The sequence below is a fragment of the Gobio gobio genome (genome assembly GCF_949357685.1).
Source record: "Gobio gobio genome assembly, chromosome: 14".
Taxonomy (NCBI): Eukaryota; Metazoa; Chordata; class Actinopteri; order Cypriniformes; family Gobionidae; genus Gobio; species Gobio gobio.
In genome coordinates, this window is record NC_137107.1 from 20,948,417 (window position 1) to 20,969,105 (window position 20,689).

Genomic DNA, 20,689 nt, shown 5'->3' on the forward strand with positions numbered 1-20,689 from the left:
ATCGATCATTTTCCTTGGTAAGTAAAGAATATTTTAGATGTATTCATATTATATTAAACTCATATTACATAATTGTACAGTAATCAACAACAGTTCTGTAGTGAGAAAAACGGTAAAATTCCCTTGGTAAAATTACATTAAGAAATAGATAATAAAGCATGACATAACTAAGAAAACCTTAGTATCTTTTGAACATTAGCGTATTATATGACTCTCTGGAAGCATATATGATCTACCTGTAGTACTTATTTGAGATAATATGCTGTTAATGTAAGTGCTTGTCACTTAATCTGTACGTTTTCTTTAGGTCACAAATGGACAACCTGACATCCAGATACAGTGTACTCTTAGTGGAGGGACTGCAAGTTACACCTCAGTCCAGCCAGCTCACATTCATTTTTCTGTTGATGGCTTATGTCTTTGTAATGGTGTCTAACATTGGGATTTTGATTCAGATCTCAGCAGAAAAACGTTTACACCAGCCCATGCACATTCTTTTCTGTCATTTGCCAGTGAGTGATATTATGGGAGCAACTGTCCTCATACCACGTTTACTGAAGGACTTGTTAACAGACCCCTCTGAGCGCTACATCACATATGTGGAGTGTGTTTTCCAAGCTTTTTTTACACATTTGTATGGAACAACATCAAATACTATTCTAATGATCATGGCCTTTGATAGATATGTGGCCATATGCAATCCACTGCGATATCCAACTATAATGAGCAATAAAATGATGGTTAAACTGTCGGCAGGAGCCTGGATTGCTGCAGTAGTTCCGGTGTCAATTTTGATCGGCCTCAGTGTGCGTCTGTCTCACTGCAGATCATTCATTCCAAACCACTCTTGTGACAACGCTTCACTGTTTAAACTGTCCTGTGAAAATACAGTGATTAATAATGTATATGGATTAACTTTTACTGTGGTTTTACTCACCTCCTCACTAGGGTGGGTGATAATGACATATCTAAGAATAGCGATGGTATGTATAAAAAGCAAAAACAAAGCAACCAACAGCAAAGCCATTAAAACCTGCAGCACTCACTTGGCTGTTTATGTAATCATGCAGATCTGTGGATTTGTTCCAATTTTTCTCCATCGTTTCCCTGAATATGTGGAGAGTAGGAAGTTTGGGAATGTAATGTTTCATGTTATACCACCAGGATTGAATCCCATAATATATGGTTTACAAGCCAAGGAAATAAGACAAAGAATGTTAAAACTTTGCGTTAAAAAAGTTAATTCTAGCTGATTTTCATTTATTTACTGATTTATTTATGCAATAAAGCAGCCACTGTAATGATGTGAACATTTTCTTTGAGTGCAAATTTAACATTTTAAATACTTTAATTTGGGCTGTCTCAATATCAGATTTTTCACACCACGTTTATCATGGCCATTATAATGCAAAATCTGACCTTGAAAAAACAATGTTATCAGTCAAATCCATCTTTGGTTATTTTGTATTATGCTTTCTTTTTTAGCCAATGAATTACAACATCGCATACAACAATAGATACTATGGCTTTCTTTGGCTGCTTTGACACTACCTAAGAAATAAACAGGAGAGAGAAAATACTGTCAAGTTCAACAGTATTATAAATAAGCTTTAACAATACAACTAATACCTTAACCTGTTAACTCGCGTCCCCATTTGGAACTCAAATCCAAGAAATGGCATACCCAAATTAAAATACATAGGTCTAGTCGATAAAGCCTTTGGACTTCAAACATTGTAGACTAATTTAAAAAAAAACTTTTGGCAGCTTGTTGTCATTATTGTCAGAATTAATCAAATCAATTATAAAATTCTGCGATTTATGGAACATTTTAAGACCATGCTATGTGATTTCATTTAGAGACTAAAATGCTTATCACAGTGTCAAAATAAAATTCCTGAAAATAATATATTTTACTCCAAAATCACATTATAGTGTCAGTCGAGTGATTGTAATAACTTTCTTCTGTGAACTGATGTGGTTTCTAAACAATGAGGCAGACATAATTTTATTTTATAGTATTCTATACAGTGATAAAGGCTATGTCGATTAGCACTGCATTATAAATATACATTATCCTTACGAAAATAATCAAGATGTCTTGAAGAACACAAACTCGCACAATTGTTTTAATTCTCTTCATTTTTAATCAGTCAAAACGTCTCCATCTGCATGTTATTCCCAGGTGAAAAAGTTGTACTATTAAATATATTAAAAATATACTTGAAATTCAAGAATTCTTTTAAGAAATATGCTAAACCCAAGCATACTTTTAATATATTTCTGAAAAGTATAAATACTTTGGTAATAAATATATGCTTAATTACAATTAAATATTAGGAAATATGCTTAACACAAGCTTTTACTGAAGTTTTAGTGTATTTATATATGCAACATATTTATGCAATATATAATACATATATAATGCAATATATAATACATATATAATGCAATATATAATACATATATAATGCAATATATATATATATATATATATATATATATATATATATATATATATATATATATATATATATATATATATATATATATATATATATATATATTAAATATGTATGTATTTATCATTTTAATATTTTCAAAAGTAAGATATTTAAAAAAACATTTAACATTTAAAATGTACCAAATTATAATGCATTACAAACCTGTCAACTGTTAAGTATGCATACTTATTAGGTCCGTGTATCATTCATTCAGTCGTTTTTTTTGGTTTAATATTGAACGTAGAAAAATAAGAAAACGGCTCGTTTTTTTTTTTCATTTTTTCAGAAAAACGAAAAAACTAGATTTCGGCTTGATTTTTTCGTTTTTCGTTCAGAGGTAGAAAAATAAATAAACAGTTTGAATATTCAATATCTACACGTGGGCGGGAATTATAAGCCCCTTTCTGTTGATTGGTCAGCCGAATATCAAACTATTCCATTATAATTTTTTTCCTCAGTTCCGCACTGCAGAATAAAAGTCCTCCGCTGCTACAGTTGTACGGCTTCTTATTGTGTTTATTGCAACTACATTTTTTAATCTTTTTCTCATCAAACAACCAGACTAACGAATGGCTCGACACAACTCGTACCGGGGCAGAGCCTAGACAGGGCTTTCTTCTGTGTAGACCAGCGGTTTTAGACCAGCAAAGTGCCAGGGGGTCCATTACATGTTAATAGTGTTTATAATGATAATGTTGTATTTTATTTACCAGTGTTTTACACTACTTCTGAATCCTGGCTATAATAATAAAATGCAGTTTTTACAACAATGCAACGTTCGTGCGTTTCTCTCTCAACATGACCCGATGTCATGTGACGTACACTATTTAATTTGATTAAAATAATGACAATAAGGAGTCATCCTACCAAGTAAGTGTTGAGACAAGTTTTGTTCCATCACCATGGATACCTCCTCAGCTGGTTCACAAGGATTCAGGACTGAAAGATATTGTAACAAAGTCTCCTTTTATTAATTTTGTAGTTTGGTGCAAGTAAGTAAATCAGACATGGTACTCTGGCAGCATGCAGGCAAAAAAACATAACTACTGTAATTAGGGGTGTGCATTGGCACTGCCCTCACAATTCGATTCGATTACGATTCACCAGGTAACGATTCGATTCAATTCGATTCTATGATGCATTGCGACGCATCAAAATTCTACTGCACACAACAAGGCAAATTTTGAATCAGTCATGAGGCAATACAAGCAGTCAGATATTGAACAAAAGATTTTATTGGCTGCTATGTGTGTATTATCACTCTCCTGTATCTTTGACATAAATGTAATTAAATAAAATAAAATTGAATGGTACAGGGTATTGGATATGGCATTTTCAAACCTGAAAAAGAAAACTATAAATCAATGCTTTCAGTGCTTTGAATGAGAAATGTTTCTCTTCTCTCTGCTTTAGAACCATTTGAAATTATATAGAGCAATAATAACCAACTAAGCCTACTTTTTCCAGCAGTGAACATAAGTGTTTTTTTTACACACAGTAAAAAGCTCTAAGACAGGGCACTTCATGAACTCCTGTGCAAATATTTATCAGTAATTACAGTCACACTATTGTAACAACAACCACCACCCAGGCACCCAGCAATAAAAATATTCAGTGCAACACACACAGTAACGTTGACACTAGCGACTCGTCAATTCTTGGCTGGGATGTGTCGACTTTTTGTGTTGTTGTTGTTGTTGAAGCCAACTCAGGATGCCAAGGATAAACATGGTTCGTGAAGTTAGTTGTATTGCCAACGTGCTTGATTTTAGTGTGGCAGGCGCGTTAGCAGGGTGTAAGCAGCGCGTATTTATTTCGGCACCCATGTTAACAGATTAGAGCATTCACATTGCACGCAGAGGCGGCACGGCAGCGCATCGCAGGAGCAGAAGCAGCAGTGCCGCAATCGTTTCGGCGCCGAGTCTATTTTTGCCGCGCTGCTCACGCTGATTTAAAGCCACGGTGGATTGTTCTTGATCAAAACTGACCAGATTAACATGGAAAATAATAATAATTTCACCATGAAATCATGTAGCAAAGTGCCCCGAGTGTTTCACAATCACCATATGACATCCAGAGCTGTTAAAAAAATTAAAAACACAACACTGCCAGAAGTTTTTGCCCAAACTTCAAAAGCCTGTTTAAATTATTAAAACTAGAAGCATATATTCACTTTAATGTTAACTTACATTTATCGGGTGAACTACTTATATACAACAAGTTATATGCATGTGTGTTTGGGACAGAGGGGAACACGGTCGCATTTGCAGCAAATGCTGCCCATCATAAATCAAAGCACGAGACAGAGGGGGCTCGGAGGAGAAGACCGGAAAATGTGACATAATGTACAATATTTGTCTGTATTTGCAATATACGAGCTGCGCGAGACAAACTCTGCCAGTGTGAATCCACAATGGGGGCGCGGGCTCCCGCTCTCCATACCCACCGCTCCTGCCCTGCTAACGCGTGCGGTGTGAAGCCGGCGTCAGAATCCGAAATGTGCCCAGATGTCCGCTTTCCAAGCTTTGGGTGCGTTTTTAATTACCCGTCTATCGCGGTCATCTCCCTCCGCCTCAGCCATCTTGATTGTTGTTATTATGACCCTGGAAGTAATTCAAACTTCACAACTTTATTGTCCAACTCAAGGCCAGAAAATAAACGGTGACATAATCGATTATGGCACTTTGCCGCATCAATGCTGAATCGTGCATGCCCCGCATTGCGATGCGTCGCTGAATCGATTATTGTTGACACCACTAACTGTAATGTTAAACCAAAAGCCGTGGTTTACAGTGAATATATAACCACTAACCATTTTTAGGCATGACGCAGAGCAGAGTACCCCCTTAGCAGTTATAAATTCACTGTAAACCACAGCTTCACGGGGCTTATTGCTTTAATAAAACAGTTATTCCACATATGTAGCAATGTTTCATAAAATAAAACAAAGCAAATAAACAAACTGTAATTATATTAATAAAAATATTACTCTTATGCCGATAGTGGAATGGTTGCCAAGCATCTCACAGACGCAGCAACATACATATAGGGTATACTACATATAGCGATACTTATAGGGCTGCAGGATATTATAGAAAAATGCTAGGGGTGTAACGATTCGTTTTAACAACGATTCGATTCGTATCACGATTTGAGGTTGTCGATACGATTCAAGGACGATATTGGTTCATTTAGAACGATACGATCCGAAACGATTCAGTGACTTGAAATCGATTCAGTAACTTTTTAGCCAAAAATTGTGTGACTGAAATAAATATCTGGATACTGCTCAATGCAGGTGAAGTTTCCTAGATTCCTGTTGTTTCTTGTAAGGGAATCAGGTATCAATTAATTATGGATATAAACAAACAAGTAAACAACAATTAATGGCAAATGCATTCAAATTTTATTTGAATAAAGTGCAGCCAACAGTTTAGGTTGAATTAAAAGGAAGTTAACCTTTTCTGCTCTCATTTTCAATTTTCAATACATTTTTAATAAAAGCACAGTAAGTGCAACCAACATTTCAACAGTAGGTTAACCCGCTACTTCTGCTTTTGTTTTCCAACATAAAAATATTACAATATTAGTATAAAAAATAAAGTGCAACTAACTACTCTTCAGGTTAAATTAATAGTAGGTTTACCTGCTATTTTTGCTGTTGTTTTACAACATTAAAATAATACAAATACAATATTAATATCAAAAATAAAGTGCAACCAACATTTCTTCAGGTTGAATAAACTGGCTGAACCTGCTACTACTCTCAGTTTAATAAACAAACAATATTTAACAATGATAAAATGTAACCAACTACTCTTCAATGACTCTACAGATTTCTTGTTCAAAAATATCAACATGATCTGACCGCAGAACACTTCTCTGTGCGTTCACTATGTCGCCAGCTGTACTAAAACTCGCTCTGCTGGCACACTGGTGTCAGGAATTCACAGGTAACATTTAGCAAGGGTTGAAAGTACAGGTAAAACGTTACTAACTTAGCTCTTTCTCCTGGTGGCTTGATAATTTCTCGCACGTTGGCTTCTCTGTCATCCGCCATGCTATGTTTTGTTTTCTTAGCGCTGCTGCTGGTGCGTGCGTTGCGATGATGTCACAGATAGGCAGACTTAATCGAGTAACGTTTAACGGCTTTATCATTAAAAGTGCTAAGAAAAAATATCCATATAAAGTCTGACGTGCTTAAATCCAATGCGTTATTTCCCATGATCGATACAATCGATTGATTACCTTTTAAAACGATGTTAGATCGATATATGTCGTCCGGAAGGCCATCTTGCCGAGCACAGATCGATGTAGTTAGATCATAGGAATATAAATCGATACATCGATGTAGTAGATGAATCGTTACACCCCTAAAAAATGCAATATGCAATTACTTGTTAAGTAATGTGATATTCGATATGCGATACAATAATGCTTTAAGTGTGCAAAATAAATTTAAATGGTAACACTTTACAATAAGGTTCATTAGTTAACATCAGTTAACTACATTAGTCAACATGAACTAATAATAAACTGCACTTATAAACCATTTATTTATCTTAGTTCATGTTAATTTCAACATTTACTAATGCATTATTAAAATCTTGCTAACATTAGTTACAGAAACATGCTTATTAGGCTGCTGTCACTTTAAGAGCTGCATAAATCTAATATACTGTTACACACACTTTCTCTCTTAACTGTTTAGTCCATTTAAGACATAATAGACTCTGTTCACGTGAATGCTCACCAAGACAAGCATTTTGACATAATTTTGTATGTATATGGTCATATAAGATGCGGAAGAACTGAATTCGGGATCATGTGCTGTCTGAGACATGGCTTTCTGTGTATGCGACTACTTAGCTTTAATAACATTAAGCATGTCACTCGTATGTAATAGAATGATCAGAATGATCATAAATAACTTGTATTTATGATCATTCTGAGAGGTAGCAGCATACAACGCTTCAAAAACTCTTCAGAGTCACCTACGGGTGATGTCATGGACACTACGTCCATATCTATGGTCTATGGTTTTCTCCAATTTTTACTAAACAAGAATCCCATTTATTTGCAAAATGAGTAGACTGCTGTATAACTAAAGATACTCACTTTAATTTGATCCAGAAGCAGGTCTGCATAGAACATAGCATCCTCGGCTGCACCGATGTCCTGCTCAGCCATCTCAATTGCTAATTGCTAACGTTAAATCTATTGGGGGAAAAAAAGATATTGACTCAGTGACAAAAGAACACCATAAAAACAACAAAGTAAACAAGGCAAATGGCAATAGCTCTTATATAATTACATTGCTGAACAGATAGTTGTCAACATGTCTTACCTGCTTGATAAAGTCCGAAGAGGAAGTCTTGGCCGAAAGTGGGAGTTTTTAATTATGGTGACATCACGTGATGACTTATATCAGTCATTTCAGTCGTTTCTGTAGTTCTCACGTTTGGAGGGGGTATGCACTAGAGGTCTTCACGGGTCCTAATAACTGTACCCGACCCGAATCGACTCGAATAACTACATACCCGAACCAGACGTGCATAAATTATTTTTTTTTAAAGAAAAACCCGACTCGAGACAGACCCTATAAAATTAGACCTGAGTCCGACCCAACCTGACGCCATTTCCTTTAGAACCCAACTGGACCCGAACGTAAACGGCATTTACATTGTGCACAGCCTGCAGCCCTGCATTTCTCAAAAATGCACTTAACATAGAAGGCGCGCTGAAGTGCTGAATTGTCAATCACCAGTGCCGCCGCTCCCGTTACGCGCATCATGCGCTGCGCGTAGGGCACCAAGTGCTCAGGGGGGCACCACAAGAAAATGCTCTCTCCACCCCCTATGATGTAGCCTAATGAATAAAATAATTTTTCTAATTACAAAATAAAATAATACGTTTTTTGGGGTTGTTCTCTTATTCAAATTATAAATGATATAGCCCGGACTGTAAAGTTAAAAAAAAATGTATCATTAATAAACTTAATGCATTTAATCAAATAATAAAACATTAATGCATTTAATCAAATAATCGAAATGTTGACTTTTTAAAGTTTAAAATAAATTAATTTAGGCTTGGTATTTAAACTAGGCTAAATGTTGTTTGTAATAAATGGCACAATATAGCCTATAGACAATTTTTATAGGCTTCTGTGTATATTTTTATTATATGGCTACTTATATTTTTCATTCTTCTTGTTTTCTGAATACCATTCATTTAAGGATGTTATACAGTGAGGAGAAGTGTTAATAATGTTAATGTTGTATTTTATTTACCTGTGTTTTACACTAGCTACTTCTAAAAGAAGGCTAATAATACAATCCAGATTTTACTACAATGTAACGTTGGCGTGTTTCTCTCTCAACATGACCCGATGTCATGTGAATAACACTCGGTCCGACTTTTCTGGCAAATATGGTCAATTATAAAAATGTGCTTTATTATTACAACATGCATAGGAAGCTTTATAGTTTTTTTCGTTTTCTGTTTTTTAATTGAAAACGGATTTGGAATGGACGGAAGATACCCTGATTATACATCAATCATTAGTTTATTATTTCATCTTAGAATGAACAGGGGTAATTTACTTCAATAAATCAATAAATAACTTTAAACATTTGATGATAATATTATGAAGCCAAATTTATGTCAACACAAAATCTTTGTTATCATCATAAAATGCAAACAAATAGCCTACACCACAATGCATGCAAAACAGACACGCATCTTCCCAAAATCTTTTTTTTTTTTTTTTTTTTTTTTTTTACATCATAGACCTATGGTCGCACTATATACATTTCATCGCAGAGTAATAAATTGGCCAGAGCATTTTAAAATAACAATCCGAAGCCTAACTATTAGGCTAACTGTTATATTTAAAACTTGAACTTTTAAAACCAAAGCATCAAAAATAATATTGCCTCGATTTACAGGCAGATTACCGCAGAACAGAACAGAGATAACCCTATTTAACATGCTGTTTTATCCTATATAGGTTTCGAAATAAAGTCAGTTAAATGTCACAGTGTACACTGTACAGTTCTCATCTCAGCCTACTTGTCGTTGCTGTTCAGGAAGAGCAAAGCATTGACACTTGCTGTACCAAGACAGGTACGTCGGTTCTCCAGAGCGCGCCCAGACACACTGAAAGCACACTCGCAACTAACGCTGGAGGCTGGAACACACAGAATCTTCCGTGCAAGAGTTGCCATCTTTGGGAAGAGGTGTTCTGTGTTTTTCCATACACCTAAAATGTCTCTGTCACTATCGTGCATGACCATTTTTTTATTCAAGTAGGCATTCAACTCATCCACTGCCATGTCTCGGTCATCCACATCCTCCCACTGGCTGAACTTCGCTGACGGACCAGCAACTGCAGCACGTTCTGTGGCTGCGATAGTAATATTTGGAACTGGAGGGTCCGTGTCTATTGGGCTGGGAAGGCTGTCTAACTCGCTCCGGGCACTTTGGTATATTTCGTCTCTCTCCTCGTTTGTGAACATGCGTAGCTGCTTAAACTTAGGCCACAAAAGCACTACAAGCTTTGCTTGTTGGTCAAGATTCAAGATTCAAGATTCAAGAGTTTTATTTGTCACATACACAGTTATATACACAATATACAACTGGCAGTGAAATGTAAACAGGTCCGCTCCATGGACAGTGCAAATAACAGTTACAAGAAATTAAAATAGAAATAGAATAAAATTAGAATAAAAAGTATTAACATAAGTAGAATTATAAATAAATCAAGTAAAAGATAAAAATAGGAAATAAGATAAATAGTAAAAGAGAGTAGAATAATAAATAAAAGCAAAGTCTTAGCGGAGCGACCTGAACGGCGACCGAGCACGGCGGCGCCATCTTTACATCGGCCTAGTAGTATTCGGCATCGGCCTAGTAGGTCGAGTAGTATTCGTTCACTCAGAAGGTCTTTGGCTCTGCGTTTCAGAATCTCCAGTGCTTTAGGATCGGCCGGTGTAACCACGCAGTGCTCAAGTAGTGTAGATTTCCATAAAGCCATCAGATGGATTGTAGGATAGTTCGATGCGCTCAGTTCATCGCTTGCCGTTTTGAATGGGGTCAAAAAATGAACTAGCATTTGGAGAACATCTTTTGACATGTGACTCATTTTGTGTATTTCCCCTCTTGCCATAAGAAGTCTTTGCACATCATCGAAAGAACCGAGTACTGATTCAACCATTGCGAGCTTAGTGTTCCAGCGAGTCTCACATTCCTGTTTGAGGGTGCGTGTCAGGTGTAGCTGCAAACCAGAATGCTTAAAATATGTTGTCAGTGACTTACACTGATTAATACATTCTCTCACCGGCTGTAACGCATCTTCCTCCTCCTCATCAATTCCCTTCTTGAAAGTGTGTTTCAGCACAGTGTTGAGAACGTGCGCATTACAGCTTCTGTGTTTCCAGCTGCTGAGAGCAGCCTTTATATTAGCGCCTTGATCGCTAACAAACACAAGTTTGTCTATTTCAGCTTGTGATAGTCCGAAGTCATGCAACTGTTTCAACAGTTCCGTTTTTATGTTTGCGGCCGTTTTTGAGTCAAATGGGAAAGCACTGGTGCATATTACCCGGCTCTGAAACATCCAGTCTTCATCTATGAAGTGGAGAGTGATGCATGTGTAGCTGACCTTTCTAAAATCATCTGTCCACATGTCAGTGGATGCTCCACAAGCAAATGCCTTAGCAATAGCCTGCTTGACTTTAGGTAAAAGCTCTTGTTTCAAGGCAAGGCATCTCTCCAAAGTGGCACGAGAAACAGTGACTCCCGAGGGAAGAATATCTTTGACACCACAGTGGCCGTGCGTAGCTCCAATCTCGATCAAGCTCTGTGCTAACTGACAAAATGAGCTTGTTTCAAACATTCTGTATGGTCTGAGATCTTTGGCACAGACTCGAATGCAGTTTTCAAGTATTGTTTTTTTATACTGGGCAGGTACCCCACTGCTCCTCCTCACAAACGAATGCATGGAGCTTTGCGTCGGTTTTTTGTGCCGACATGATCTCTGGTGCTTCAGCAAATGGGACGTTCCAGTTTTAGCTGAATCAAATCTTAATATGGTACTGCAGTCAACGCATTGAACTGCTCCAGTCTTTTTTCCTTCCTTATCAACAATGATCACAAAAGTTGCCCACACCGATGACGACCCTGGATGTTTCTGTTCTACATATTCATTTTCCCTCACCTTTTTAGCAATGTCTGTTATCGCCTCCATGCTTTTCTGACAGTGTCGTGTATTTTTAATTGATTGACAGGCCTGGCTTAACGACAATTCAAATACTTGCATTTAGTCAAACATCCATCCACATGATGGCGCACTAGGCAAAGGGAGGGGGTTGGTTTATGTGGAGCGAGCAACTGAGTAAATAAATGCGGTCGCGGAGGCAACGGTGCACGTAGAAGCGCGGATTCGCTCTCTCACTTAGAAAAAGTGAGAGAACGGTGTCATAGAGTTGTTTTAAATACTGCAATTTTGTTAAATGCCCAAAATAGTTTAAGAGCATTCGGATCTTCTCGGGTCCATTTGGAAAAGGCATATTTATTTTAAATCACCCGAGACCCGAGGCCACTAATACCGAACCCGACCCGTGTCCGAGACACTCTCTGAGTTTTGGACCCGAACCTGCTCGGGTCTTGGGTCGGACCTCGGGTTTTCGGATCCAAGTGGACCCGTGAAGACCTCTAGTATGCACTATTAATGTATTCTATCCAAAATAGCAATATTTTTCTTCTCTGAATTAAAAGTATAACATTACAAATGCAGTGAACACATACTAATGTCTCCTTATCTGTAAGCACTAAGGTGTTAACCACTGGCACTGAAGTTGTTTCCTGTAGTTGCCAAGCAACGGAACTAGGTTGAGTAATTAAAAGGTTATGGTTAATATGGTTTAACACTGATTATTGTTTTAGCTTACCTTTCGCCTAGACGAGGTTCCAAGCAGCTGGGAAAGCAAGAAAAGATGCTAAATCAAGGCTCTGAGTGCATGTTTTAATATTAATTCATAATTATTTAATAATTTTTGCCTTAAACATAATAAAGGCCATATGTCACTTTTGACTCTTTAACATGGACTTGAATGCTCAGTGATAGTCAATACAGCAATATTCCATTTTTATCGGTTTAATGAAAACCAAAATAGGTCGTTATGGCAGAGGCTTTTATGAAATGTTACGGCTATTACACGTAGAATACGTTGTAGTGATTTTACATTCGTCCATCCAAGGACACTAAGTAAGGTAGTGATTGGTACTCACGTCAACACTGACATTGTGATTTTTGGATCACACGTCACTTAAGGTGTGGTTATGAGAACATCCAATGGTTGCGTCTCGGTTACGTATGTAACCCTAGTTCCCTGAGGAGGGAACGGAGACGTAATGTCAGTGACTGACGAATGGGGGTTTCACCTAGAAGCCAATCATCTTCGAGATCTTAGGAAATGCCCAATGGCAGTGCCAATGCCATGCGGAATTTGCATGCGTAACTCCGCCCCAACGCGTGGGTATATAAGGAAGTACGCTGGCAACATCGCATTATGTTTACCTGCTGAGGAGTCAAGATTGAACTCTCGGCCGTCCCAGCAGTACAGCGGATGTGGCAGAGGGACGTTACATCTCCGTTCCCTCCTCAGGGAACGAGGGTTACATACGTAACCGAGACGTTCCCTTTCGTTCAGTCACTCCGAGTAACATCAGTGACTGACGAATGGGGGTCCCGATGTAATCACGCCACTCGGCTGTCTTCCAGTGACCTGCGTAAGTGCGAGTGCCCTGTCGTAAGACTAGTACGGACGAAGGACTCCCACTTATCACAGGAATACCAAGGTACACTGGGAAGCATATTCAAGGTGGAAAATGCACCAAGACGCCTACCCATAGAGAGGACTTAGGAATACACATATGACCCGCTAAAGGCTGCATATGGAGAACTCTGGGGTACCAGCCGAAGGGGGATTTTTAACTCCATGATGGCAAGGCTTGCCAAGGGATAGACACCTGCTCAAGGAGGCTTATGGTGGAAATACACGTGTGGGGGTCGCCCAAAGGGAAACCATGCACACGGAGGCACCTGGCCTGACACGAGGGTCTGGGCTAGAGAGTGCAGACTTACTGTGTCGGCGTCGACAGTGCTGGAGGAGCTCAGGGCTTCCGGAAAGCTCACCTGAGGAAAATATTGCATGTATCCAGTCCGTGGAGTGGAATGGCGAGCAAGCGAAGACACCTGAGCCTAGTCCATTACTGGCCACTAGTAGAGGCGAGTACATAGTCGGACACAGGCTCCACTCGGAGATTGTAGAATCTTGCGAATGTGTTAGGTGTCACCCAGCCTGCAGCTCTGCAGATGTCTGTCAGCGAAGTGCCATGCACTAAAGCCCAAGAGGAGGCAACACTCCGGGTGGAGTGAGCCCTAACCCCAAGGGGGCATGGTAAGCCAAAACAATGGCGTCCACTATCCAGTGAGACAGCCTTTGCTTTGAGAGAGCCTTTCCCTTCAGCTTCCCACCATAACAGACAAAGAGCTGGTCTGAGGTCCTGAAACACTGCGTCCTGTCTAAGTAAGCGCGGAGAGCGCGCACTGAACAGAGCAGTGCCAAGGCTGGGTCTGCCTCCTCCAAAAGTAGCGCTTGAAGGTTCACCACCTGATCTCTGAACGGAGTGGTGGAACCTTGGGCACATATCCAGGCTGGGGTCTCAGGATCACGTGAGAATAGCCCGGCCCGAACTCAAGACACGCTTCGTCAACCGGAAATGCCTGCAGGTCCCCTACCCTCTTGACGGAGGCCAAAGCGGTCAGGAGCGCTGTCTTCATTGACAGGAACTTAAGATCTACTGACCGCATGGCTCAAAGGGAGCCCTCTGCAGAGCATCTAAAACTACTGTGAGGTCCCAAGAGGGCACGAGGGGAGAGCCCCCTCAGGAACCTGATGACCAGGTCATGCTGGCATACCTGTTTGTTCTCGACAAGGCCGTGGTAGGCTGATATAATGGGCACATAAACCTTGAGGGTGGAAGGAGACAGCCTTCATTCCATCCCTTCTTGGGGAAACGAGAGCACCGACCCGAGCATTTCCAGGGGTCTTCTTGGTGAGAAGAACACCAGGTGACAAAGAGGTTCCACTTCAACGCATAGACGTGTCGAGTAGACTCTGCCCTAGCGGAAGTGATGGTAGCCACCACCGGTGGTGGTAGGATACTTAAACCTGCCGCATCCCATCCAGGACCCACACGTTGAGGTGCCAGAGGGTGCCCCGTCTCTGAGAAAGGAGGTCCTTCCTCAGAGGAATCGGTCAGGTAGGGGCTGTCACAAGGAGTATGAGTTCTGAGAACCAGGTCCGGCCGTGCCAGAACGTCTGGGGATGGAGTCTCCATTCTCCAGGAAGTGTTTGAAACCATGAGAGCTCATCGGCTGCATGGTTCAGGTCTCCCGGGATAAGAACAGCACAAAGGGACCTCAGGTGCTTCTGACTCCATAGAACGAGATGGCGGGCGAGTTGAGACACACGGCGGGAGCGCAGACCACCCTGGTGGTTGATGTACACTACAGTGGCCGTGTTGTCTGACGGCGGGATCAACTGTCACTAGTACATGTTGACCCTTGAGCAACGCTCAGAATTGGTGCAGGGCGAACCGTACTGCTAGCAACTCGAGGCAATTGACATGCAGGAGGCGCTGGGGTCCTGTCCAGGAGCCCGCGGCAGCATTTCCATTGCACATGGCACCCCAGCCCATGGCAGAGGCATCTGCTGATACACCAATATGCCTGGAAACTCGTTCTAAGGGCACACCGGCCCGTAGAAAGCTGAGGTTCGACCACGGGGTGAGAGTCTGCAGGCAGGCCCGAGTCACAGGGACCCGGAGCGTGCCCGACTGCCATGCCCATCTTGCGATTTGATCGCAAAGCCAGTGCTGAAGCGGTCTCATATGAAGCAATCCGAGCAGCGTTACCACGGCTGCAGATACCATATGCCCCAGGAGCCTCTGAAATAACTTCAGTGGAACCGCACTCTTGCTCTCGATTTGACGGAGGCAAGTCAGCAGTGACTGCGCACGCTCGCTGGTAAGCTGCACGCACATGGCGAACGAGTTGATATCCATAACGAGAAAAGAGATCCTCTGCACGGGGCAGAGCTTGCTCTTCTCCCAGATGACCCGAAGGCCCAGACAGGCTTGATCGCACCCTTCGCCAGTAGGGTGGCAACCTCCGCTCGCATGACAGGAGCATTGGGCCCCACCATGGAGAAACAGACTCCCCGGAAGCAGGGAGGAGCCTGCGCGAACTGAATCGCATAGCCGAGCCTGATGGTCTTTGCGACCCAGCGGGACAGTCAGGGAAGCTCAAGCCAGGCTCCCAAGAACTGTACCAGCGGGGGTCATTCGGACCACAGACGTACCCCGGCAGCGAGGCAGCGTAACTTGCCCAGACGTGGGAGGCGTAGCGTCCCGGTGTGGGGGCGTGGTCAGCGGCCTCGGCGGCGAGCAGGCTGAGGCGACTGAACCGGCGGCTGGGTGCAGCAGCTGGCCGCCGGGGCATTATGTGTTGGGCACAGTCCTTGACCGCACCGCCGAAGAGGCCAGCCTGGGATATGGGCGAGTTGAGGAGGCGGGCTCACTCAACCTTCCCACATCAACCAGGTAAGGCCAGGTGTCTCTCCCGGACCCCAGCTGTGGACATCGCCTGACCCAGGGAGCGTGTGGTCACCATTCACCATTTGATAATTCAGGTGACTAAAATATGACTAAAACTAAATGGCATTTTATTCAAAAGACTATGAGTAAAACTAAATAAAAATATGCTGTCAAAATTAACACTGCTGCAGAGTGCCGAAGTGCCCAGGGAAAACACACACAGCTGTTGCAGATCACTGCACAGATCAGCAGGCAGGCAATGTGAGATCGCTGGAACGCGCCGTCACACCAACACCCTGGAGAACCGCTCGTCTCGAAGACTGAAGAGAGAACATCAGAATTCAGGCTTGCAGGAGTGAAGAGATGCTCTTGGCTCCGAAGCAGAAACATTGTGCAATGTTGCCAGCGTACTTCCTTATATACCCACGCGGTGGGGCGGAGTTATGCATGCAAATTCCGCATGCCCATGGCATTGGCACTGCCATTGGGCATTTTCTAAGATCTCGAAGATGATTGGCTTCTAGGCGAAACCCCCATTCGTCAGTCACTGACGTTACTCGGAGTGACTGAACGAAAGGGAACCTTATTATGCATCAAACAAATAAACAAAAAATTATTTGTTTTTAACTAGCATCAGTTATATTACCTCTAATGTAAATTAGAAAATCATATACTGATAATATACAACAATGCCATGGTCTCTGGAAAGAGGTTTGGTTAAGTGATATTTACGTTCCACATGGTTGTGTAAGCAGTCCGATGGCGGTGACTTCTTCCACTGGTTGTGCTGGATGACAATGCAGTGGGAAATGAGTTGGAATCCGTTTCAACAGCCTTGAACACGGAGATCTGTGGGATGCTGATCTCCTGGAGCACCAAAGGGTCCTAAAATCTGGAACACGCAGACAAAGGAACCTTAAAGTGAAGGTTTGCTCTCCTGAGCTTAACTTTGTTGCAAATGTCTCTGTGTGTCTCCTACCTCTCTGGGCCAGACACTCAGGACTTGGTCAATCTGCTTTTGTCTCTCTGGCATGGAGACTCGGACTAAAACTCTGAACGTAGTGGTTGTTAATGTCTCTTTCCTCACAGGCTGGAGCCTCAGAACGTGGTCGTATCTGTTGCTGCCTCACAAGCTGTAGACTCAGATCCTCGGATCTTTTGTTGTCTCTCTGGATTAACCAGAGGCTCAAAATGTTACGGTGTATCTGATATGTCTCATCCTTGGTGTACAGACCCAGAACTTGGTTGATCTGTTTGTCTCTCTTGAAAGGAGACTCAGAACGTGGTTGCTCTGTCACAGTCTCATCCTTGCAGGACTCAGACTCAGAGAGAAGTGTCTATTGAAAGAGTACCTTTATCCATTTCCAATGAGGAGGAAATTGCAATTTGGTGCTTCTCCATTCCAGTGTTGCGATTTGCTGCTGGCATCAGAGGGGGCACACAGTGTGGCCCACCCTTTTTCCCCTGTGGAACTCATTTGCATACTGTACACAGTTAAAAGTCTTTAAAGTGTCTTTAAAGTTTACCAATGCATTTCACACTTTCCAAACCACCATCAGAATACCCTTGGCAATATTCTAAACAAATAGACACCAAACATGATGGAAAATGATTGAACTGTTCATTAATTTGTTAATTAACAGCCGATTCTGTGTAAGATGTTGCATTACAAATAGCTGTCACTGAGAATACTTATTTCTCTGAATAGGTATGAAATTAATGTGTGTAGTTTACATCAGTCATAAGGTTTCCAAACATGAATGGATTTAGATGGATCATTGTGGTCTTTCTTTCACCCACAAAATTTCTTTCACCAACTGAATTTTTATGGCAGTCACAGACCAGGACATTAGGGATCAGTTTCAGGTTGGGTGATGGGCAGAAATTGTATGTGGACCAATGAAAAGTCCTGTCCTTCCTGGGCTTGGTACCAGAGGTCTTCTTCTTGCCCTCCAAGAGGTGTCTGGCTGTTATCCTAGCATCTTTATCTGATGGTGTTGGACATTTTGTTTGTGTTAGTCCACCAAGATCCAATCAAAATGTAGCAAACCTTTGTCCACTATTAAGGGCAGAGAGGGGCCCGGCCATAAACTGGGCCCTGGAATGTGCTGTCCACTACAACGTCAACATCTGGGTATTTCTCAACTAGCCATGTGCAAGTTTCGTGCTTGAGGGGGTTAAACCGTGACATCTACACGTTTTACAAAGTGGACCAACGTGACTGTTTCACATCTTGCCATGATACCGGGTTGCTCGGCCACGTCAAACCGTGACTGGCTGCATGCTCAGTTTACGTTAAGATTCTTTTTAACTGCTGTTGCTATAGTAACAGTTTTGTTTCCTTTTTTTTTCTATCGTCTGAATATTTGTATATCTTATGTGGTTTTGATTTGTGACTGTTTATTCATTATTATCGTCTGCTCCATGACTGTTCTGTGACCCCATCAAACTGTGGTTTAGTGTAACTATGTTTTGAAGTTTATTTTTTTATTTTTTTTATTTCCTTTCAGGGGCTGGGGTCCCAAGGGTGAAGGATCTCTTGTGGTGGTGCCTCTCCAAAGTTTGCCATGTGATTTCTTTTTTTTTTTTTTTGAAGGGTCTTGGTTGTGTGATCTGAGTGCACAGTTGTGTATGGGGCTTCGTATAAGTGGTTCGTTTGGCTATGAGACTGACACTTACGACAGATAACACGCGTGTATGTCTCCATTTGAGGCGTACACACAAATATAACTTCACATAGACACGTCAATAACGTGTAGCTGTTTATCTATACAGACGTCATGGTAGAATTTACTGTGAGGATTATGTCTGTAAGTAGGAACGTCTGGAGAAAGTGCGTCTGCCATACGTGTGGAGAACATCTGTCATTGACTCCATCCACTGACTCCATCCACTTTTTGTTATCATCAAAGTGAATATGCATTAAAAAAACGATAAAATGTTTTTTGACGATAAAATGCCGTGTGTAATGACTCATCCTAGCAATTCAAACGCATTGACGTTTAAGTTTTATTGTATCGCTAAACAAATCTGCCGTCGTTTCCATACATAATTTTACTTATAATGCAAATTATATCGTAGCCTATATTTCGCATCCTAAATATTTGTAAAATGCAGAGAGTACTAAGAAGATTGAAATTGACTTACTATTTTCAGAATAATATGCCTATTACTAAATTATGAAATAAGATGATCACGGAGAAGTGGGACAGCTGGTCTGACAGGACTGCATGGACAGTCTTAAAGTTGTTTCAAAATAATAAATTGAATATACATTTTGTATAGAATAATTTAAATATATTAAGTATGTCCAAAAAAGCACAATTTAAATATATTTCCTTTTCATCTGGGGTGTACTGTTGTTTAACAACATACCGATTGTTCAACTGATGAAAAAAAATCAATATTTATTTTGATAGTCCACTTTAGACATTCTACTAACTATAAGTAACTTTGCAACTACATGTCAACTAACTGTCACTAGAGTATTTGTAGACTGTCTGATTAATATTTACTAAAAGTTTATTTTGTTGGTCCCCCAAAAGACATTCTACTGACTATAAGTAACTTGGCAACTACAATTCAACTTATTCTACTAACCCGAACCCTAACACTTAACCATAACCTACCAGTCTACTGAGAGTCAACTAATACTCTAATGACAGTTAGTTGACATGTAGTTGCAAAGTTACTTATAGTTAGTAGAATGTTTAAAGTGGACTATCGAAATAAAGTGTAACCAAAAAATCAGTAGACACCTTTAAAAGTTGAGCTAGTTATGTGATCTAGGAACTTTCTACAGTGTGTCTATTGCTTGTTCACCTGTCATACAAGCTACGAACTAAGCTTCTAATGACAGGTTGAGAGCTGCAGTTCCAACAACAATTTTGCAATGCTGTTTGCAAATATGTAATAAAATTATGGTTTTGGGAAACACCAAATCGTTGAACAACAAAACTTGCAATAGTTGGTTAAAAATACTTTTGGAAAACACACCCCTGGTAAGCAGTGCACCAATCACAGTAAAGAGAGCTAAAATTGTATTTTCACTCTTGGGGTATGATGACAATACTTATGGGTTATGGTGACACATAAATAAAATGGTCAAGCCAGCTTAAAGCTACTCAGACAAGCAGGCTGTGCTTTGTACAACTAATGATAACTCAATAACACTGACTAATAGGTTAGATGCTTCTGTATATGAAGTGACGTGAAAACTGTGTATCTATTGGTCATCTTCCTTGGTAAGTAAAGAATATTTCAGATGTGGTCATATTATATCAACTAATATTACATAATTGTAGGACTCCCTTGGTAAAATTAAGTAGTAACCTTTCTACATGAGGAAATAGATAATAAAGCATGACAACTAGCATAGTCCTAGTTCTATCTTTTGAACATTAATATATTATATGACTACTCTGGAACTGGAAGTATATACAATCTACCAGTAGCAAGGCTTTAAGATAATATGCTGTTTACACAAGTGTTTGTCACTTAGTCTGTATGTTTTTTTTAGGTCACAA

The 20,689-nt window shown here is 40.5% G+C and overlaps 1 protein-coding gene across 1 annotated transcript; it reads left to right on the forward strand.

The window, feature by feature from the left end:
• Window positions 1-314: 314 nt before the first annotated feature.
• On the forward strand, window positions 315-1,253 carry LOC307137269 (olfactory receptor 52N2-like; the record flags this gene model as incomplete). Its single annotated transcript, XM_079834841.1, has 1 exon — window positions 315-1,253. One exon carries the CDS (start codon window positions 315-317, stop codon window positions 1,251-1,253), a length of 939 nt encoding a protein of 312 aa, XP_079690967.1.
• Window positions 1,254-20,689: the final 19,436 nt, after the last annotated feature.